At 43.9% G+C, this 23,647-nt stretch overlaps 1 protein-coding gene across 1 annotated transcript; it reads left to right on the top strand.

Moving 5' to 3' along the window:
- The first annotated feature begins 1,811 nt into the window (after positions 1–1,811).
- On the top strand, positions 1,812–20,482 carry LOC141497087 (uncharacterized). Its single transcript, XM_074199675.1, has 6 exons — positions 1,812–1,957; positions 4,331–4,436; positions 6,668–6,794; positions 7,411–7,506; positions 9,828–10,008; positions 10,328–20,482. Exons 2-6 carry the CDS (start codon positions 4,389–4,391, stop codon positions 12,507–12,509), a joined length of 2,634 nt encoding a protein of 877 aa, XP_074055776.1. The 5' UTR covers positions 1,812–1,957; positions 4,331–4,388; the 3' UTR covers positions 12,510–20,482.
- The last annotated feature ends 3,165 nt before the right edge of the window (positions 20,483–23,647 follow it).

Genomic DNA, 23,647 nt, shown 5'->3' with positions numbered 1-23,647 from the left:
AGTCAGGAAGATGGATCTTCCTGATTAATATATGTGTGATGAATTTAAGAATAATAATAATAATTTAATTTCTAGATATTTTTTCATAGGCAGAGTGTGGACCTGAAAAACAGCAAAAGCAAGGCAGCTGAGCATCATCCATCCCTCAGGACAGGCCCTGCATTCTTTTGCCCATCTTAAGTGAAGTGAATCAGAGAATTATGTACGGAAGCTAAGCGAAATTTATAATGTACCCCCATGACTACATCATCTACTCGGCCATTCCCACAGGACTCAAAGACATCCGCATGGTCCTACTTGGAGGGTGACAACTGTTGTGGTTGTTGTATTGTCCTGCCTGGGGCTCGGCCTGGGAAGATCACTCAAGACCCTAAACTGGACGGTCCGTGATTCAGCCCCCCCCCCCACTGATGATCGTGTCCCCACACAAAGGAAATGGCAAGCCAGTATCTTCGCCAAGACAACCCGAATGGGGTCACAGAGGGGGGTAACTGAATGGCACTTTTCTGTATTCGTTCCTGGACGTGTCATTTTTACCTTCCCCTTCAAACTCCATAAAATTCCAGCTGTACCAATGCTGCCGAGGGAATTAAAGACTTCGTGAGTTTGCTAAGGCGCCGCGTGAAGCCCGCTAGTATTTGAGTACCATCAGGCTCTGCTCTGGGCAAATAAGAAGCAGCTATTAAAATGCCCTTTTTTTAAAGTTTTTGCAAGGCAGTGGGGTTAAGTGACTTGCCCAGGGCCACACAGCGCGGTCATGATCAAGTGTCTGAGGCCGCATTTGAACTCGGGTCCTCCCGACTCCAGGGCCGGGGCTCCATGCACGGCGCCACCTGGCCGCCCCGTTTGGGGCCATTTTATGCGCTTTCAGCTGATAACCGAGCCGAGCAGCCTGCGGCCCACGCGCACTGTGGTCTCGGGCAGTGCCCCCCGTGCCAGGCCCGGCCCCGGCTGTCCCGGGCCACACTGGCCACTGGCCGGGGGTCTGCGCAGGGCCGGCCCGGCTCCCTTGTGCATCGCGGCCCCCTCCCACGGCACGGCCGCTCCCAGGACGAGGGGCACGCGTGGCCCGGGCACACCGTCTCTGCCCCGGGCACACCGTCTCTGCCCCGGGCACACCGTCTCTGCCCCGGGCACACCGTCTCTGCCCCGGGCACGGCTCCTCCGGCCCATGTTAACGGGATCTCACGGCGCCCGAGGTGGGGTGCAAGTCAGCACATGGGCCGAAGGGATTTCGGGCCCAGCACCCCCTGCACCCCAAGGCGGCCCCCCAAGCCCAAGCGCTCGCTCCCAGCACGGGGGGGAGGAGCAAGCGGTGTGCGCGTGCGCGCAGGCCTCGCCTCGCTGGGACTACGTTTCCCAGAGGGCTGCGCGGGCGCCCCGGCCCCGAGTGGGCCTCCCGCCCGGGATTCCTCACGTCACTTCCGTTCCCGCGGGCCGGCCCCGCCCCCTGCCGCCGCTCCCGGAGCTGGGCCGGAGCCCTTGGGGCCGGGCCGGTGAGTGCGGGCCGGGGCGGGGAGGGGGCGACGCGGGGCAGGGCCCCCCGCACCCCGGGCCCCGGGCCCCGAGCCCCGACACCAGGCTTGCCCAGGCTCAGCCGGCCCGGCAGAGGCCGCGCTTGCACCCGCGTCCTCCGGGCCGGCGTCCTGAGGCTGAACCCCCGGGTGGGGGGCCCCCGCCCCCCACGGCCCTTCTCCGGCTCGGAGGAGGAGGGGGCGGCGACGGCGCGGGCCCAGGCGAGCAGCGCCCCCGGGGCCCGGGGCCTGCCCCCCGAGTGCGGCCGGCCGGCACGGGAGCCCCCGCCGCCTCCAAGCCCCGAGGGGGCGGCGTTCTCGCGGTGCCCCCCGTGGAGGCCCGCGCCCCGAGCCCGGTGCCCCGCAGCCTCCCGTCCCGAGGCGTTTCTCATGCCCGCTTCGAACCCGGCTCCGCGCACCCCGCTCTCTCAGGCCTAGTCGCGGTAAGCCTTGGTCCCCTGTGGGTGCTTTGGCCCTGGCACCTCCCTGGAGGACAGGCTGGCCAGGGCAGAAGTGCCAGCTTCGGCCCGGCTGAAGGCTGTAACCGGAGTGTCGACTGTGGGGGAGCTGCCCCCTGCCTCCTGTCACCCGCTCTCACCTGGCACGGACACCCCTGTTTGTGTGGGACCCTCCTTGTCTCCTCCCAAATGGAGCGGCTCCCAGGGAGGAGGCCATCCATGTAGTTATGAAAAAAGATGCGACCTCAGCGGCGTTATGATTTCTTTGCTTTCTCTAGAAATGTTGTTGTCCCACTTTGAGTCAGTATTAGACGACTCCACTCATGAATTATTCTGAATCTTAGAGATATAATAACAAAAATAGTACCAAACACTGCTTAAGCCTTCGTTTCGGTTGGTCTCGTTTAAAGCAAACCTCTGGAAGGGTTAGCCTACTTACACTAAAGCCAAAATTTTGTTTTTGGCTGAACTAAGACCAAACTCTGGTGAGAAGATATTTTGAGTTTTGATAAGCTCTAGCACTGGCATCACTGGCTCAGAAGGGAGGCAACGTTTAGGAATGACCTTCCAAATTGGTTTCTAGAATAAGCTGATCAGCCCGCTACTTCACTTTAATGGGCATGTTTTCCTCTCAGTCCCTCCAACAGTGGTCACTTCTCTTTTTTGTCATTTTTGTGATCCTGATAGGTAGGAGATGAAACAGAGTACCTTTAATTCACATTTCTCCAATTATTAGTGATTTAGAACGTTTCTTCTTATTGCTGTCGGTTTCTCAGATTTCTTCCTTTGCAATTTCCCTGTTCATTTACCAACTGGGGAGTTACTCTTAGTCTTTTGTTTTGTTTTTGTTTTTGCAAGGCAGTGAACTTAAGTGACTTGCTCAAGGTCACACTGATAGGTAATTATTAAGTGTCTGAGGTCAGATTTGAACTCAAGTCCTCCTGACTCCAGGGCTGGTGCTCTATCTACTGTGCCACCTAGCTGCCCCCCATCTCACTTTTTTTCAAGAGCATTTGCCTTAGTGGATGCTTCCTTTCAGGTGCAGACTTTTAGGTCATATAGTAGAGATGAAACATTGCCCCAAACTTGCCTAAATGACAAAGTCAGCACTGGCAGTGAGATGGCAGCCATCCAAAACCCAGTGTACTGCAGGCCCAAATCAATACTCGTCCCCAGCCTCCTTTCCCTTGCCCCAAGGTGACGCAGAGGGGTGCCCCTCCTTCCTCTGTTGCCTTTCCTTCCTAGGCATTCACCCCACTCCAGGTTCCTGGTTCTGGAGGCTTGCTACAGATTCCTTTTCAGAAAGGGGGCATCCCATCGGGCCACCCAGCTGTCATGATTATGGCCTTGAAGAGGTCAGCCGTTTCATCTTTCTTCCTCTTCACTAGATCTAACTGCTCAGATCAGGCAACAGGCAATTATTACATACCACTGGTGCACCAGGTCCTTTCTTTGGGTACTACCCTGGAAGGTATTTGGGTTTTTTTAGGATTTTGCAAGGCAAATGGGGTTAAGTGACTTGCCCAAGGCCACATAGCTAGGTAATTATTAAGTGTCCAAGGCTGGATTTGAACTCAAGTACTCCTGATTCCAGGGCCCATGCTCTATCCACTGTGCCGCCTAGCCACCCCTACCCTGGAAGGTATTGTGGACGTTCTGGAGCTCTTCTGGCTTCACAGCTTGGGGGCTCTTTTCTCCATAATTGCTTCTTCTCCCAACTGGAACTTTTTGTTCATGACAGACTCTAGGTGCTTCCAGAAGGAATCTTGGAGCCCCATACTCATCTGATTCATATTTTCCAGAGTTCTGACCATCCTCCAGACTGTGTACTTTAAGGGTCACAGGGGAGATTCAGGGTAGACACGATCAAACTGTTAATGTACCCGACAGGTCCAACAGGCAAAGGTGGACACTGCCCCTCGGTCCAAGCTCTGCAAGCTCCCACCCAGTTTGATTATGGGCTGCCCAACTGCAGGCTTTCCCTGGCTGGAGCTCTACCATACTGCCTTTGACCCGGGCCTCTGATAGCTGGCTGGAGGGCTTTGCAGACTCAGAAGGACAGGGGCTGAATCTCAGGCCAGGAACCCAGGGACATGGTTGCCAGCTGCCCCCTTTACTCAGTCCTTGCCTTGGTCCTTTATCTGGGAGCCAGATTCACAATATTGGGCTGGGAAAAAATGACTATCTTTGATTTTTCTTGAGACCCCCTAATCCATTCTCCAACTAAATCCCTTCTTAAATCAGGAGGTCAGGATAGTTTTGGGAAAGGCATGGGCTGTCTCCTTCAGTTCGGCCGTCGTTGACATTCTCTAGCTGTCTGTGTAGTCCTGAGACTGGTATGTCATTTATTCAAAGCAGATCCAAATGAGAGGAGCCCACACCAGCCACAATCATGAGGAACAGTGAAGGGCGGTGAATGGACAGAGAATCCTGTTGGCCATTTCTTGGAATGACTGAAAAAAAGGTGAGGATGTTGTGTGAACAGGATCAGATGAGGATGACTCAGATTGCAATTGAGGGAGGAAAGGAGGCCCCTGTTGCCGATGACTTTCTCCAGATGTTTAAACGTGAAGAGGAGGGGAGGTAGAGGATGGAAGCCAATGGATCACATGAAGTTGATTTTGTTGGTTTGTGAAGGAGGAGATGGTGAGTGATTTGAGTGATGTGAGATGACAATGAGAAATGCTCAGTGAATGAGCAGCAAATGGATAGAAGTTTCAGAAAGGTCACTTTAACTGGATATTAGGGAAAATGTCCCTTCACTTTAGAGCTGTTCCCAGGTGGCTTGTTCTTCCTTCAGGCTGGTGGGATACACTGTGCCTCTAGACCCTCTCCCAACTCTAAGATGTTATCATTGGTAAAACCCTGCCTCCCCTAGCACAAATGCCACCCCCATCACAACCCTTTCCAGGCCTGGAACCCCACATGTCAGGATGGAGGGTGGAGAGGATATTGTCCTTGATGGGCATTGCCATTTCTAGGCCTTTCTGGGCTCCCATCACACAACAACCTTTCCTTCTTGGAGTTTCACTTAGGCATCTCTGTCCTCCAGATCCTGATTTCAGTCATCAATCCCAGCATTATTTCAGGTTTTTTTCTCTGGGAGTTTAGTACCTGGCTTAATGTTCTCCTCCCTTCTCCATGTTATTGTTCCCAATGAGGTCCTTATAAACCCTCTGGCCTGCCAGTTCTACAACCTCAACATCTGTGACCCACCTCTGATACCCAGATAATGAGATCTCAGAGGGCAGCTAGTGGAAAGAGTAGGAAGACCATTCATGGGCAGAAGAGGCAATGGTGAGTCAACTTCGTAGAGAGGAATGAGTCCAAGGGACCAAACAAAGCAGTTCAGAGAAAGGCAAGGGGCAAGGGGCAGCCCACAGGGAGTGGGTGAGACCTGGAGGAGGATCCAGCCAAGGCAGCTCAATGGTTAGCAGAGATGGAGAAAGAGGTGAGGATGATCACAGGAGAAGGAGAGAGCAGATGGCTTTTCTTTGAGCTTGGTTGAGAAAAGCAGGCCTGAGGAGGAAGGCTGAGGGAAAGTGGGACTGAAGGAGGCTTCTTTTTTTTTTTTTGATACTATTTTTTTTTAGTTTTTTTTTTTCTTTTTGCAAGGCAAATGGGGTTAAGTGGCTTGCCCAAGGCCACACAGCTAGGTAATTATTAAGTGTGTCAGACCGGATTTGAACCCAGGTACTCCTGACTCCAAGGCCGGTGCTTTATCCACTTCGCCACCTAGCTGCCCCCAGGCTTCTTTTTTTTAGAAAAATTTTATTTTCTTTTACAATTTTTCCCCTATTCTTGCTTCCCTCCCCCCACCCACAGAAGGCATTCTGTTAGTGTTTCCATGGTATGCATTGAGCTAAGCTGAATGTGATGAGAGAGAAATCATTCCCTAAGGAAGAACAATAAAGTAGAAGAGATAGCAAAATTACATAATAAGAGAACGGGTTTTTTTTTTCTAAATTAAAGGTAATAATCTTTGCAAAGGAGGCTTCTTTAAGGGTGATGAGACCTAGAGGTCTAGGCAAGAAAGACTGAGGGTGTGAGAAGGGAGGAGGGGATGGATGTGAAGAATGCTTGTAGGCCTGATAAATGAACAGAGGTGAGGAGCCCCTGGCTGGGCAGTGGGCTGGCAGGGAGACTCACTTGTGTTGGTGAATTTGAGATGGTGGAGGTCAGCCTGGCCCTGCTGGACCTAGGAGCTGGAGGCATCCAGGGACTCAGCCAATCTTACCCACAGGGGGATGTCTCAAAGGGTCCCCCTGGGCTGCAGAATGGATCCTGACTCAGGACTGGGCTGAAGAGATCCTTCAAGGGTCCTTCACCCTTGGGAGATTTGTATTCCTTTCTTAGGTCCAGCTTTCTCATCTGTAACTTGACTGGAGGGGGGGATGGAAAGGAACAAGCATTTTTTAAGCACCTACTGTGTGTTTTCAATCTTGGAAGGCAAATTCTGTTACTATCCCTATTTTACAGATGAGGAAACTAAGTGGATTAATCTGTGATCACACAGCCAGGTCTTATCTGAAGCAGAATTTGAACTCAGGTCGCCTTGAGTCTAAGGCCAGCGTTCTATTCACCTTACCACCAAGCTGTCTTGGAATCATGTAAAATCTGCTCCCTCCAATTCCTACCACATACATCCCTTGTTCCAGGAGCCCTGGGCAAACACAGGTGTCTTTGGTGTTTCAGGATTCAGTGACATTCAAGGACGTGGCTGTGGACTTCACCCCAGAGGAATGGGGGTGCTTGGCCCCTTCTCAGAAGAAGCTCTACCGGGAGGTGATGCTGGAGAACTACAGGAACTTGGTTGGCCTGGGTAGGGAGACTCCGTTGGGATCCAGATTCTGCCCAGGGGAGGGTCTTTAGCGGTCAGTCAGCCAGTAAAACATCTTTAAATACTGATTCTGTGCCAAGCTCTGAATGCTGTGGGTTTCTCATTTGTTTAGCAATTTAATCAGAAATTGCTATTTTTGTTGCGGCCGGGAGACAGGATACTTATATTGCTTTATCTTGTATTTGTTGTATTGTATTGTATATTGTACTTATATTGGAATCTCATCAGCTCTCCTGGGTCCAGTTGCTTTGTATGGTTGTGGGCAGGCAGTGTGGTGATGCCCTTCTGATGACACCTCCTCCATTCCCTATTCCCTCTGGTCCAAGGCTCTCTCTTAGCATCCCAGTGCATTATTCTCTGTCCGTGGATGTTTCCCATCCTCTTAGCAGGGATTGTGGATTGTGATCGTCAGGGGCTTCTGTTTTCTAGTGACTCACTCCCCATATTTCCCGGGAACACAACACAGAACTGCATTTGGTGGACCTGGGTACCATCTGCTGGGTTTCCCTCTAATTCTGTCTGTCTTCCAAAAAAGAGAAGCACTACTATTGAATTCTAGCTCTGTGTTCCAAGCTTTTTTCCCATTTCCTCCGAGCAGGACTTGCAGTTTCCAAACCAGATGTGATCAACCAGCTAGAGCAAGGAAAGGTGCCATGGATGGCCAGAGGACACATCCCAAGGAGCAGCTGTGGAGGTGAGTGAATGAGAATCAGGCAGGCAAGTCACTGGGTACACCAGAGAAAAGGTTGGACCCTTGGGACCTGTCAACATCACCAAGAGAGAATTACATCAGATGAGTATTCCTTTATACCCTCATCAAATCAGTATCAATATCAAATCCATTATATCTCTGTAGACATTGACACACAAATATGTGGGGAAGGGGAAGAAGTCTACAAACAAATAAGGATTAAAAAGGAAATATTTAAATGGGACACTAAAATTAAGCAGAATCAAGAAAGGTTTCCTATAGATGGAAATCATGGAGGTCAGTAGGTGGAGATGAGGAAGGAGGGCATTCAAGACATGTGGGACAGCTAGACCTCAGAGCTGAGAGAAAATATCTTGTGTGCACCAGGAATAAGTGTCACTAGATTTGGAAGTAAGGTGTAAGAAGAATGGAAAAGTAGCAGCTAAGTGATGGGCACAGTGGATAGAGTACAGGCCCTGGAGTCAGGAGGACCTGAGTTCAAATGTGGTCTCAGATACTTAATAATTGCCTGGCTGTATGACCTTAGGCAAGTCATTTAATTCCATCGCCTTAAATAAATTTTTTTTAAAAGAATGGAAAGGTAGGAGGAGCCTAGGTCAGAAAGGGCTTTTGTATTTGATCCTCTTCTCCATAGGGAGCCATTGAAGTTTGTTGAATGTGGGAGAGAGAGGACATAGAGAGACCTGCATTTGAGTAAAATCCCTTTGGTAGCTGAAGGGAGGATAAAATGGAGTGGGGAGAGGCTTGAAGCAATGATTCCGGCACAAGGAGATAAGGTCTTGAACCAGATGGGTGACCAGGGCCATTATTGTCCTCATTTCACTGAGGAGGAGACTGAAGCAGACTGGGGGAGTGATGTGGTAAGAATCACAACATTATGAGGCTGGATTTGAGCTCAGATCTCTCTGATTCCAACCAATACTCCATCTGCTTCATTAAATGGACATTCAATTAAATTCAGAAAGGTATGACTTTTTATGACCCCCCAGGGACTATCTTTTCCAGCATCAGAGTCTTTTCTAACAAATTCCATTTTCTCATTTTGTGGTCAAAGTTTTCAAGTATTTGAACTTCCAGCGAATAGCTTGAATTTATTCTTTAAATATTGACTGATTTGATCTCCTTGCTCTGCAAGGAATTGCAAAAAGGCTTCTCAAAAATACAGATTCTATGGTGCTCAGCTCTCCTTACAATCCAACTGTCATTGCCAGATATTGTTACTGGAAAAACCATAGCACTGATGATACAGACCTTTGTCAGCAAGGTAATGTCTCTACTTTTTAGTATACTGTCCAGATTTGTCAAAAACTTTCTGTCTAAGGAGCAAGTGTCTTTTAATTAAATGACTGAAGTTGCCATTTGGAGTGATCTTAGTTTACCCTGCTTCCAGGGTAAGTGATGGGACAAGTTGCCAGGATCTTAGTTTGTTTTTTTTTTTATGTTAAGTTTCAAGCCAGCTTTTACATTCTTCTCTTTTACCCTTCTCATTAGGCTTCTTAATTCCTCTTTCTATGGGCCAGGTACTATGCTAAGTCCTGGGGATACAAAAATTCCCTACCCACAAAGAGCTTATACTTGACTAGTTAAGAAACATACAGTTCAGAAATTACAACCTGATTTGGGAGAGAAAGCTTTCACAACTGGGAGATTGAGGAAAAGTCTTGAACTGATTCTTGAAAAGACTTGAGGATTCTTAGACAAGAGAAGAGGAGTGGGAAGAGAGTTTTCCAGGCAGAGAGACTCCCACATATTTTGGAAGCCATCGATATAAAGAAAATGGTTAAACATGGAAATTGGTGAGCTCTTCAGAATAGAGGAGAGAAGGGAAGAAAAAGAGAGGGCCTTGACCAGATTGTTGGGAAGCATTCATGGTGAAAAGATTCATGTCTTTTCATTCTCTCCAGATACAGAATTCTTTATCTGACTTTTAAAGCCCTTCCTAACCCACCTCTCCCCCTTTCCAATCTTATTCTGCCTTACTTCTCTCCATACAGTCTATGATCCGGTTATACTAACCTCCTTGATCTTTCTTTCCCCCCCCCTACCCCCTAAGACAATGGGGTTAAGTGACTTACCCGTGATCACACAGCTAAATAAGTATTAAATGTCTGAGGATGGATTTGAACTCAGGTCACACAGCTTATTAAGTGTCTGAGGATGGATTCTGACTCAAGGACTGGTGCCCTATTCACTACACCACCTAGCCGCCCCTCCTTGATCTTTCTTGAACTCAGCAATTTAATTGTATTTTCCTTTCTCTTGAAGAGAGAAGAGAGTTAATGATTGTTTTGTTTTAATTTCAGGATTTCAGATACTGCCTGAACCCAAAGAATCAATTCTGAAGCTTGGCATTCCTATAGAAGGATCATCTAAGGAAAAACTCTCAAAGGATTGGCCCTGGGTTTCTCGGTTGGAAGAAGCTTCAGAAAGTAATACCAGGTTACAGAGGCAGCAGATAGAGAACAATAAAGAAAGACATTGCAGGCAAGTGAAAATCAAGCAATCGAAACTTCCAGTGAAGTGAGCCGTGGAAGTAATAAATAGGGCAGAAGCTTCAATCTTGGTCAGGTCCTTTTTTCACAGTAGAGAGTTTCTTTCAGAAACAGTCTATTGTTGGGATATCCTGATAAAGAATCTTAAAGTCTGTTCAGACTCAGAAAAAAGATAATCATCCACTTTAAGTAGGTATTTTTCTAAGTAAATTTAATGTGGGAAATTCTTAAATTATAATTTAGATCTTATTGAATATCAATAAGTGTGGAAAGATTTTTAACCATAGTTCAACCACTTCTTTCCATCACAGAAATCAAGCTGAAGGGACACTTCCAAAATGTAATAGATGTGGAAAGCTTGTCTTTGGGAGCAAACAACTTACCCAGGCTCAAACACTTCATATTGGAACAAATAGACATCAGGAATGTGGAAAGGTTTTCAATCAGAGAACAGGATTTTTTGAACATCACAAGATTCACCCTGGAGAGAAATGTAATAAATGTGACCTAGCCTTCCCCCAAAACACAAAATTTCTTCGACATCAGAATATTCATACCAGAGAGCAACTCTGTGAATGTAATGAACATGGGAGGGCCTTCCACAGGCAAACACAATTTTTTGGATATCAGAGAATTCATACCAGAGAGAAATCCCATAAATATAACGAATGTGGAAAGACTTTTAGCCAGAGCTCAGAACTCAATGTATATCACAAAATTCATAGTGGCAAGAAACCATATGAGTGTACTGAATGTGGCAAAGCTTTTCATTATAACTCCTATCTTACAGAATATCAGAGTAGTCATACTGGAGAGAAATCTCATAAATGTAAAGAATGTGGAAAGATCTTCCAGTGTAAACCTGACCTTACCATTCATCAGAAAATTCACAGTGGAAAGAAATCTTATGAATGTAGTGAATGTGGTAAGACATTCCATAAGCGAACACAATTTACTGTACATCAGAGAATTCATACTGGAGAGAGACCTTATAAATGCAATGAATGTGGCAAAGCTTTTAGCCAGAGCTCACAACTCAATCTACATCAAAGAACTCATAGTGGAGAGAAACCTTATGAATGTAATGATTGTGGGAAGGCCTTCTGCCAGAGCTCACAACTTTCTGTACATCAGAGAATTCACACTGGAGAGAAACCTTACAAATGTAGCGAATGTGGGAAGGCTTTTCGACAAAGTGAACAACTTACATTGCATCACAGAATTCATAGTGGTGAGAAACCTTATGAATGTAATCATTGTGGGAAGGCCTTCCGAAGTAGTTCACAGCTTACTGTACACCAGAAGGTTCATACAGGAGAAAAACCTTATGAATGTAAAGAATGTGGGAAGGCCTTCCGTTGTAGCTCATATCTTACAGTGCATCAGAGAATTCACACTGGAGAGAAACCTTATAAATGTAATGAATGTGGAAAAGCCTTTCGTCAGAGGGAACAACTTACCCTACATCATAGAATTCATAGTGGCGAGAAACCATATGAGTGTATTGAATGTGGCAAGGCCTTTCGTTATAGCTCCTACCTTACGGTCCATCAGAGAATTCATACTGGAGAGAAACCATATGAATGCAAGGAATGTGGGAAGGCCTTCCATTGTAGCACAGACCTTACTGTACATCAGAAGATTCATACTGGAGAGAAACCTTATGAATGTCATGAATGTGGGAAGGCCTTCCGCACACATACACAATTTACTGTCCATCAGAAAATTCATACTGGAGAGAAACCTTATAAATGTAAGGACTGTGGGAAGACCTTTAGACAGAGCATTGAACTTACTGTACATCAAAGGACTCATACTGGGGAGAAACCTTATGAATGTCAGGAATGTGGGAAGGCCTTCTGCCAGAGTATACAACTTACTCGGCATCAAAAAATTCATACTGGAGAGAAACCTTATGAATGTTCTGAATGTGGGAAGACTTTCTGCCAAAGAACAGGACTTACTGAACATCAGAAAATTCACACTGGAGAAAAGCCTTATGAATGTAATGAATGCAAGAAGGCCTTTCGGAATAGTATCCAACTTACTCAGCATCTGAGAATTCATACTGGAGAAAAACCTTATGAATGTAATGAATGTGGAAAGGCCTTCTGCCAAAGCTCACAACTTTCTGTACATCAGAGAATCCATAGTGGAGAGAAACCTTATAAATGTAATGAATGTGGGAAGGCCTTCCGTCATAGTGCACACCTTACTCTACATCAGAGAATTCATAGTGGAGAGAAACCTTACAGTTGTCCTGAATGTGGGAAGGCTTTTCGAAGTAGTTCACATCTAACTCTGCATCAGAAAATTCATACTGGAGAGAAACCTTATGAATGTAAGGAATGTGGGAAGGCCTTCCGCTGCAGTTCATATCTTACTGTACATCAGAGAATTCATACTGGAGAGAAACCCTATAAATGCAATGAGTGTGGGAAGGCATTCTGCCAGAGCACACAACTAACTCGACATCAGAGAATTCATATCTGAAATCTCTTGATTAGTAAATCCTTATGTAAGTAATGAATGTGGGAAGAATTTCTGCCAGTTTCAGCAGTTCAGTCTACTATTTTAAAAATTAAGCTAAAGCGGAACCCCCAGATCATATTTATAATAATACTTCACATTTGTGTAAAGTTTTAAATTTTGTAAAGCCCTTTACATATATAACAGCTTTTCTGGAGCCATTTCCCTAAATCTCATGAGCGTTGTCTAGCTGGGTCTTCCGTAAGGTGACTGACTCCTTTCAGAATTGTAGGGGTAACTTTGGAGGGCTGCAGGTTCTGGTAATATTAAGCTTTGTAGGATTACCAGACTTGATTATATTTAAGAAAGGGTATTACCAAGCAGGTATAGCAAAAGCAGTTATTACAGAAATAAACCCCCCAAAACTAAGGATGTTCTCTACCTTTGATCTCATAAGTTCCCTGGGCAGAATGAACTCCAATGCAGAGTAAAATGGAAGTGAGATAGAGGTGGCTAGGTGGTGTAGTGGATAAAGCACTGGCCTTGGAGTCGGGAGTACCTGGGTTGAAATCTGGTCTCAGACACTTAATAATTACCTAGCTGTGTGGCCTTGGGTAAGCCACTTAACCCCATTTGCCTTGCAAAAACCTAAGGAAAAAAATGGACGCAAGATCACTGTATAGGGATCACATATATTAAATGGAAACTCAGATCTCCTGATTATTAGAAGTCTTCTCTCTTGTTGAAGCCCTTATGAATTCCCCTTTATGTGCCTCTCTCTGCTGGACCCAGAAGTTAGTGCCTTTTCCACCTTTCCTCATGTGTGTCTAATTGTTCCTCAGTGTGTCAATCACTGTTGCTCCTGCCTCTGGTCTACATTGTGGTTTTCTGAACTTCATAGTTCACAACTTAGCCAGTTCTATAGCTGGATCCCTTTTCTTGGGAGACTTGTTAGTCCTCAGCATCTAACTCTTTATTCCAAGCTCCATTTGTTGTCTCCTACTAGTCAGTTCTCTCTAGTACCATTATTAATAGAAAGGGAGGGAGGAAAGTTCCCCTCCCCCCAAGAGTCATTCCCTTTCAGGGCCACTTAATTAATTGACTCTGAAAGAATCTTCTGATTTTCCATGTTGCTCAATGGAAAACACTTGATTTGTAACCCAGATGTTTCCTGTGAGGTGTCTTTTCCCAAGGTCCCTATATTTTTTTCAAATTAATTAAGGACTTATTCATTCTTAGTTTGCCTTTGATTGATTCAGTTGGGATGTCTGGGTTGTCTGTGATAAATTGGGGTGAGCCCCTAATCTTACATATATGCTTGCAACCTTACCAGAACCTGTAGATGCTCTTATCTTCATTTTTGAGATGAGGACATTGAGGTGTCCATGGTCACACAACTGTTTGATGCTAGAATCAGGTCTCAACTCCATGCTGAGAACTTTCCCAAGTAGATCACATTGCCCTTTCATGGCACTGATGAAACACATGCCTGTCCAGGTTTCTAAGTGGTACTCTTATACCTTTTCCTTTTCCCTTGACCTCCTCAAATCTATCCCTCCCTAAGTCCCTAAATTTATAGATGATCATTAATTGAGAAAGTGACTAGGAGCTTCCTCAACTTCACAGGGATGTTCAGACTCCGCCTGGAATAAAAGGGAATTGAGAGATGAAGGACCCTGCATTTGGGGATCAATACTATAATGGCCAAGCCTCGTTCTGTTTGGGCTGGTCACCCCAATTCAAAATTGGAAAGAGAAAATGTTTGAATGTGATTTGATAGTTAAGAAATGGAAATGTTGGAAATGGAAATGGAAACAGGAAAAGGTGCCTGTCCTCAATGGAATGGTGGTTCAAGCATATGTAGGCTCCCTCATCTCTAAGTAGAAGTATATCTTGTCTTCAGGGGTAGGGTATGCTGACTCTGGGGCATTCAGTCTATCAAATGTTTATAATTGCCATGTGCCAGGCACTGGGAATACAAAGTCCTGGGCCAAGTCCTGGAAATACAAAGAAAGGCAAATCATTAACTCTCTCCATACATGGTAATATTTTAATGGGAAGAGATTAAATACCATCTACTGAATACCTAGTCTTTCTCTTTTTTCTATATAAATACGAGCTACTTTTTTAAAGTTTATTTTCTCATTTTTTTTGCAAGGCTATGGGGTTAAGTGACTTGCCCAAGGTCACACAGCTAAGTGAGTATTAAGTGTCTGAGGCCAGATTTGAATTCAGGTCCTCCTGATCCAGGGCTGTTGCTGTATCCACTGCATCATCTAGCTGCCCCCTTTTAAAAAATTTTTTAATATTCATTTTTTCATAAGATTTTGGGTTCTGCATTTTTCTCCCTCTTCTTTCCCCTCCCCTCTCCTCTTGACAGTGAATAATCTGATTTAGTTTATATATGTATGACTATGTTAAATATATTTCCATATTAATCACGTAAAAGAATAATCAGAACAAGAGGGAAGAAAAAACCATGATAGGGCAAAAAAATAAGATTTTTAAACAGAAAACAGTATAGTTGGTCTGCATTCAGACTCCATAATTCTTTCACTGGATAGATGCGTATGGTATTTTCCATCTCAAGTCCTTTAGAATTTTCTTTGATTATTGTACTGCTGAGATGAGCAAATTCTTCATAATTGATCATCACGCAGTATTGCTCTTCCCCTGGTTCTGCTGACTTCCCTCAGTATCAGTTCATGCAGGTCTTTTCAAGCTTTTCTGAAGTCAGCCTGCTCATGATTTCTTAAAGAACGATGGTTCTCCACATTCAATTCAGCCAATCCCTAATTGAAGGGCATACCTTCCATTTCCAATTCTTTACCACTACAAAGTGAGCTGCTAGAAATATTTTTGTACTTGTGGATTTTCCCCCTTTTTTATGATTTCATGGGGATACAGACCTGTATCTATCTTATCTCCACATATATAAGTATATTATATATATATATATATATACATATATATATATATATATATATATGCATACACTTACATAGAAGATTGAAGGGAATCTCAGAGAAGGGACTGGAGGGCAACTTGGAGAGGAAGGGTTAGAAGAGAACTGAGAGCTAAAAAAAGGTGCAATATGACTTGTCTTATAAGAAGCCAGATAGGCCTATAGATGGATATGATGGGAAAGCATCCCTAGCATGGAAGAATAGCCAGGGCAAAAACAGAATTGATGGGATGCTGCGGCATATTCAAGGGATAGCAAAAATGTTAGTGTTGCTGAATTACAGCGTGGAGGGCAATGAACTATAAGGCGACCAGAGAGATAGGAAAGGGACAGATTGTGAAGGATTTTAGACCGTTTTCTATTTGTTCCTGCACATATAGGGAGCCATTAGTGTTTGTTTTACTAGTAGGAGTGATGGGATCAGACCTGTGCTTTAAGAAAATCACTTTGGCAGCTGTGTGGAGAATAAGTAGGTAAAATTAGGCAATGAGACTGCTACCAGACCATTGTGATAGTCCAAGTGGAGGTGATGAGGGTCTGCACCAATGTGGTAACTAATAATGTTTGTCCTTCATTGTGAAGAAGACCACAACATCAGGGAGGGGATGCCATGACAAGCACATGAATTGGATTTTAGTGAGGAGGCTGTACTAAGTCACCAGCCTCACTTTCTCCTCCAGAGCCAATAGCAAGACTCAGCAATAGACATAGGAAGTGAGTGTAGGAGAGAAGTCAAAGATAATACTGAATTTAGGAGCCTGAGTGACTAGGAGTTTGGGAGTCCCCTCAATAATAAAGGGGAATTTGGAAGGAAAAAACAGCTTTCGTTTGGATATGTTTAGATCTATTAAACATATTGTTCAAGATACCAAAAGGTTGGTGGTGTTGCAAAACTGGAATTCCACAGACAGGTTAGGCCCAGATATGTAGTTCTGAGAATCATCTTCATAATGATGATAGTTGAATCCACCAAGCAATTCTGAAGGACACATCCCACATTGGCTAGACTCTTTTTATACTATCAAGTGACTAGGAAGCCACATCAATGCTAACATGATTTGAACTTTACCCATTAAAGCTAATCAAGCTTCAGTGAAACATTCTTTTCCTTCTAGGGAAAGATCTAACCTAACCAAGGTTTCCAGAGACCCCAGTAGATATTGTTCTTACCATGCTACCAACTTTGACAAAGTCCTATATTGGTTAACCCTGATCTTAGAGGCAAAAGAAGCTTATTCTAAGCATTACTGGAGAAATAAAACAAAAATGAACTTCGAAAGAGTTAGGTATCCAGGGCATCCTCCCTCCCCATTCACTCTCTAGCTATAAATATATTTGTGTGTGTGTGTGTGTGTGTGTGTGTGTGTGTGTGTGTGTATTCTGCTACTGTTGGGTTCATCTTTTTTTTTGGAAGAGGATCAGCCACATCATGAGGGTAATGTCTTAACATGCACGTGAATTGGATTTAAGTGAGATAGAGCTGCACAAAGTCATCAGCCTCTTCCAGAGTCATTGAAATTCAGTGGTGGGACAAAAGCCTTGGAAATCATCCAGGATGCAGTGGAAGATCTTGTAATCTTCTGTCTGACCCATCTCCACAACACCTCCTTCATCCACTTTTAGGACTGCTGGGACAAATTGTTCTTATCTCTCCGTTCTCCTGAGGGAAATTTTCACATGCTTAGAGTAGACATCCCCTTGCTCACTGTCAAGTTTGAGGCCCATTGGTTTTCCTCAACCTGGTTTAGCTCACCTGCTGAGATGGTTTTACTGGGTTGTGATTCTGTGATTCTACAGCTTCTTGGAGTCACAGGTGAAAGTTGGGTGACAGGTGGACATCAGAAGTGGCTAAGTAGTCCTGAAAGGGGCTCAGCAAGTTCTCCCATCAGAGATGCTAGTCTTTCCTAAATATCCCTTATCCTAAGGCTATAAACATCTATGGCTCATGATATGCCACCTGAACTAATTCCTCAGTGATCACCATCTTCTTGCCCCATTATTCTCTTGCTAATTCAATGGTTCTGAATCCCCTGCTGCTATTATTTAAACTCCATTCTCAATATTCCACTGGTCACTACCTTGTTCCTATCCCTTTGCTCCCCAGCCTCAACAAATTTTAAATACTCATCTCTTAAAAATTTAATAGTATTTTATAGTTTCCATATACTTGTAAAAACCATGTTCAACATTTATTTTGTGAGAGGTTTTGTGTAACAAATTTTTATCCCTCCTTTCTCCTCCCCTTTCCCCAAGATAACAAGCAATCTGTTAGGTTATACATGTGCAACTGCATAACATTTCCATATTAGTCATGTTATAAAAGATGAAATAGAACAAAAGAAAAAAATGAGAAAAAAAGTGAAAACAATCTGCTTCAACCTGCATTTCGTTTCCATCAGCTCTTTTTCTAAGTGTGGCTAGCATTTTCCATCATGGGTCTTTTGGAATCATCTTGGATCATTGATATTGATGAGAAGAGCTAAGTCACAGTTGATCATGGCACAATGTTGCTCTTACTGTGTACAATGTTCTGGTTATGCTGACTTCATTCAGTATCAGTTTATGTAAGTCTTGGTTTTTCTGAAATCTGCCTACTCGTCATTTCTCATAGCACATTATTTTATTACATTCAAATACCACAACTTGTTCAGTCATTTCCCAATTCATGGGCATTCCCTTAATTTCCAATTCTTTGTCATCACAAAAAAGAGCTGCTAAAATATTTAAAAATTTTACTGGGGATGTCTGTATGAGACAATTGGGATTAAGCAATTAGCCCAAGGTCACACAGTTTAAATTCATGTGTTTGAGGTCAAATTTGAACTCAGGTCCTCCTAACTCTGGGGCAGGGGCTCTATCCCTTACACCACCTAGCTGTCTCTATATATAGACATATGTGTGTATGTGTGTGTGTGTGTTTTACATGTAGGTCCTTTCCCCTTTTTTAGAATCTTTCGACTTACAGACTTAGTATATTCATAGCTAACCTGCTCCATAACCAACAAATTAGCAATCATTTTCGGGTTTTTCCTTTTTTCCCATGTTCTTGGACTCACCAAGATTGGTTCCCCGCTGGTGACAGAGATTCCCTGACTACCTTTGCTAGTATTGGTTACACTTTCATAATTCCCCAACTCATTGGTCAAGGCAGGGGAGTTGAAATAACTCCTTGGTCCTTTCTGCCACTTCAACTCTTTATCTCTAACACCATCAACCAGTAAACTTTTTTACTTTGACTTTTAGTCGATTCATTTTAATCACCCAATTAAGGTTTGGTCACTGTTAGACTATCAACCTCCAGGAAACTTGACTTCCTTTCCCAATGAATTCAGTGCCTTTCTCATGCTCTTTCTCTTTTCCCCAACTCTTCCCTAATTCTTGGGGAATTCATCATATAAATTAATGCTCTTTTCAAACACCCTAACCTATTAGTTCCTCAACTTGTGATTTTGTATGATCTCTTACAACCAGCTGCAACTATACACAGAGATGGTCCTACCCTGATCCTACCCATAAATATACACTACTTTATGAACTCCAAGGATCCTTTAACTGATCACAGTTGGCTGTCATTCCACCTCTCTTTTTGACCACAACCACAAAACCTGTTCTTCATCCTCCTAAGTCCTTTACTGGCTACACTTTTCTTCCATTTTTTTTTAGGTTTTAGCAAGACAGTGGGGTTAAGTGGCTTACCCAAGGCCACACAGCTAGGTAATTATGAAGTGTCTGAGACTGGATTTGTACTCAAGTACTCCTGACTCCAGGGCCAGTGCTCTATCCACTGTGCCACCTCCTTCTCTTCCTCATTCTTAAGATTTTCCCATCACCTTTACTCCTACTCTCCTGCTGCTGAGTAAAAAATAGAAGAAACCATAATGACTGGATCCTCTACACATTTATGATACATAATCTCCACTGAGCTCTCATTGCAACAAGGCAGTCTTTTGATTAATTGATTCACTTTCCTTTCACTTCAGAGGCTTTTGTAATCCCATATCAAGCTTTCCCATCACCCAATTTAGCTAATAACGTTTGGTTCATATTTCACTGGAAAAGGCCATTTGAAGAGTTACCACTTTCCCCTTCTCCATCTCGAATCACTAGGATTCTTTCCACCATTTCTTCATTATCTTTGTCTCACATGAAGAGGTAATCCTCTTTACCAAGACAAACCCCTGTAAAGCACAAATGATCCCATTTCACCTCTTCTAGAAGGGTGTCCCATCCATCACTCTCTCACTTTCTTCAATCTCCCTGTCCACTGGCTACTAATGCTTACAAACATACCCTTATCGCCTTCATCCTCAAACCCCTTACTTGATCTGCTCATTCCTACTAGTAGTCAATTATTTCATCTTCTCTTGTGGCTAAACTCAGGCCATCTAGAAATGGTGCCTCCACTTCTTCCATTCTCTTTTTAGCTCTAAAGTCTAGTTTCCAACCCCCTATCATTCAGCTTCAACTGTTGGTCTTAATTACAAACAATCTTATTTGCCACATCTTGTGGCCTTTTTCTCAATCCTTATTTGCCTTATTTGCAGCCCTTGCCACTATTAATGACCCTCTTCCCCTTGATGCTTCTCTCAAAGTTTTCAGGACATTGTTCTTTCCTATCTGAATGCTCCTCAGGCTCCTTTCCTGAATCCTCATTCACATTATGCCCATTGACAGTGAGTGTCTCTCAAAGTTCCGTCCTATGATCTCTTGTATTCTACCCTATACTATTTTTCTTTTACTTATTTTATTTTATTTAAGGCAGTGGAGTTAAGTGACTTGCCTAAGGTCACACAGGTAGGCAATTATTATGTGTCTGAGGTCAAATTTGAACTCAGGTCCTCCTGACTCCAGGGCCAGTGCTCTGTCCACTGCACCACCTGCCTGCCCCATCCCCAATATTTTACTTGGTGATCTGGTCAGTTCCCATGAACATATTCAAATATCATTTTTTAAATTGGTATTGATTTATTTTAATTGATATTTTATTTGTGAAGGTTTTTCAACCTTCATCCATATGCATATGTACATTTTTAAGTTGCAAAATTTTCTTCCACCCTCCCTTCCCACCCCCCTCCCCTCATCAGAAAAGTTAGATTAATATTGTACTTACACATTTGTGTTAAACATATTTACAGATTATCCATTTTCATATGAGGAATTAGGATTAAGGGAAAGAAATACTTAAGAGATTTTTTTTTTTAAGTGAATGAAATGTTCATCGGATTCTGAAGGATTTTGTTTTGTTTTGTTTTTCTTCCTCTGGATGGGGATAGCATTGTCTATAGATGGTCTAATAGGGTTGAAAGCAACTGCATCCATCATAATTGATCCTTTTACAATGTGTTGTTGATGTGTGCATTGTTCTCTTGGTTCTGCTCCCTTCACTCAGCATCAGATCCTGTAATTCATTCCAGGCTTCTCTAGAGTCCAACCAATTATGATTTTTTATTGAACAATAATATTTCATAGTATTTATGTCCCATAACTTCTTTTTTTTTTAAGGTTTTTGCAAGGCAAACGGGGTTAAGTGGCTTGCCCAAGGCCACACAACTAGGTAATTATTAAGTGTCTGAGACCGGATTTGAACCCAGGTACTCCTGACTCCAGGGCCAGTGCTTTATCCACTATGCCACCTAGCCTCCCCTGTCCCATAACTTCTTTAGCCATTCCTCAATTGATGTGCATCCCCTCCATTTCCAGTTCTTTGCCACTACAAAAAGAGCTGCTGGAACACATGGAACTTTTCTCATTTTTTGTTTCTTCTGGATATAGGTCTATAATTGGAATTGCTGGGTCAAAGGGTATGAACAGTTTTATTACTCTTTGGGCAGAGTTCCATATTGCTCTCCAGAATGGCTGGATCCATTCACAACTGCACCAGCAGTGAATCCTCCCACAACCTCTCCAACTCTGATTATTGTCCCTTTTTGTCATCCTAGTCAATCTGATAGGTGTGAGGTGTTACCTCAGAATTGTTTTAATTTGCATTTCTCTAATCAATAATGATTTGGAACATTTTTCCATGATTATATATAGCTTTAATTTCTTTCAACTATCATTTCTATGCAGATAATTGCAATGTTTTTCCAGCCCTAACTTTACTCCTGACCTCCATATCTCTACCTATTAGATGAACTAGATGTTTGATAGACATCTTAAATTTAACATGGCCCAACTAAACATATCCTTCCCAAAAAACCTTTCTTTATCCTGACTTCCCAGTCAAATTCTACTTTTCCTATATTCATAATATGTCTTATATGGATGGGTCTCCTCACCTCTCTTACTGCCACCACCGTATTCTAGGTCCTTATCCCTCATTCCTGCACTGCTACAATAGCCTGCTGATGGGTCTGCCTACCTCCTCTCTTCCCATTTCAGTGGATCTCTCTCAGTTGTCAACCTGATCTTTCCAAAGCTTAACTCTGACCACGATACACTCCCCTTCCTTCTTTGTTTTGTTTTTTGTTTTTTTTTTTTTTAGTTTTTTGCAAGGCAATGGGGTTAAGTGGCTTGCCCAAGGCCACACAGCTAGGTCATTATTAAGTGTCTGAGGCCGGAATTGAACTCAGGTAATCCTGACTCCAGGGCCGGTGCTCTATTCACTGTGCCACCTAGTTGCCCCACTCCCTTCCTTCTTAATCAACTCCAAGGGCTACTTATTACAGTCAGTAAAGCACAGGCATTGTGCTTAGTTCTGGAAAGACCCCCCCCCCAAAAAAAGGCAAAGGAAAGTCCTGACTCTCAAGGAACACCTGGGCTAATGGGGAGACAATAAGCAAGTGACTATATTGGTTGGTTGGTTTTCTTGTCCATCCTTATCAAAGAAGACCAAAAAGACATCACTGTGTAAAAGAAACAAATGCCTTACCAAGAACTCCACAGACTCACTGGTGAAGCCAGAAAAAAGTTTTTATAAATTTATGTTCCTGCAAGAGCAGGCACTTACCAAGGGGTGAACCCTTGAAATGCAAAAGCCGGAACTCAAGTCCTTTCTCTGTTTCCCCATTGGCTGAGTACGACAGAGATTATAGCCTCCCTGGAGATCTTAATCTCCCACATGAGTCTTTGCCATTGATTACATTTCCCAACACTTATATATCTGTAAGACATAGATTCCTCTTTCTTATGGCTTCACATACCTGATGTTGAAATGAAAACGAATCCCTTCTTGTGCTGTGTGGTGAGCTGCATGGTGTCATTCTGTGGCTGATTAGACCAATTAGATCTCAGAATACTCTATCCTAGGTCGGATACAAATAGTCTATGTGTACACCTGGGGTGGGTCCTTTAAACTTGCACATCTCATGTTTCCTCTGGGTTTTTTGTTTGTTTGTTTTAGGTTTTTGCAAGGCAAATGGGGTTAAGTGACTTGCCCAAGGCCACACAGCTAGGTCATTATTAAGTGTCTGAGACTGGATTTGAACTCAGTCCCTCCTGACTCCAGGGCCGGTGCTCTATCCACTGTGCCACCTAGCCACCCTCATGTTTCCTTTGAATGCTTCAGTTCTGCCTTTCTCATGGATCACAACTCCCTCTCTAAGGAGGGCATGCTGTATTGGAGGCCCATTATCTCCCAGGCTGCACAATGTTTGAAAGCTTGGCTGTTTCACTCAAGAAAGACCCTCAGTGTCTGGTTTGTTATCTTCAGAATCTTCCTAGGAGAATTCAATTGGAAGCAATTCATTGTCCTGGCATGGTGCTGGGAGCCTTTCCAGGGATCCCAGGCATACAACAATGCGGTCAGGACCCCGGCTCTGTAGACCTTCAGTTTGGTAGTCAGTCTAATACTTCTCTCCCACACTTTCTATGTCACACAACCTTCTTGACTAGATTAGTTTTGATTGCAAAACCGACCCCAGCTTGGTGGCACTTCCCCTTTGCTGGAGTCACTTCAGGAAAGAAATGTGTTTCCAGTTTCACCTTCAGAAAGTTGACCTATGTTTCCTAGCCTTGTTCCATTCTGGGCTGCTATTTGAATGTGATGCCTGCTCGGTTCTCTTGCAACGGTCTTTCCCATCTAGCTCTTGTGTCATCTTTGAGCGGGGCACATGCCATGTACCATCGGTGAGTGGAATCTTTGAAGAAGGTTTGGGGCACTTTTTGGTTTCAACCACAGGATGGGATCCCCATCTGCCTAGGTAATCTAGCTGAGATTGGGTAAGCAGACAATTTTTAGGGCTTCTTTCCTAGCTCC

The sequence above is a fragment of the Macrotis lagotis genome, chromosome X (genome assembly GCF_037893015.1).
Source record: "Macrotis lagotis isolate mMagLag1 chromosome X, bilby.v1.9.chrom.fasta, whole genome shotgun sequence".
NCBI lineage: Eukaryota > Metazoa > Chordata > Mammalia > Peramelemorphia > Peramelidae > Macrotis > Macrotis lagotis.
Note: the sequence above shows the minus strand (reverse complement) of the source record. Positions and strands in the feature narration are given on the sequence as shown.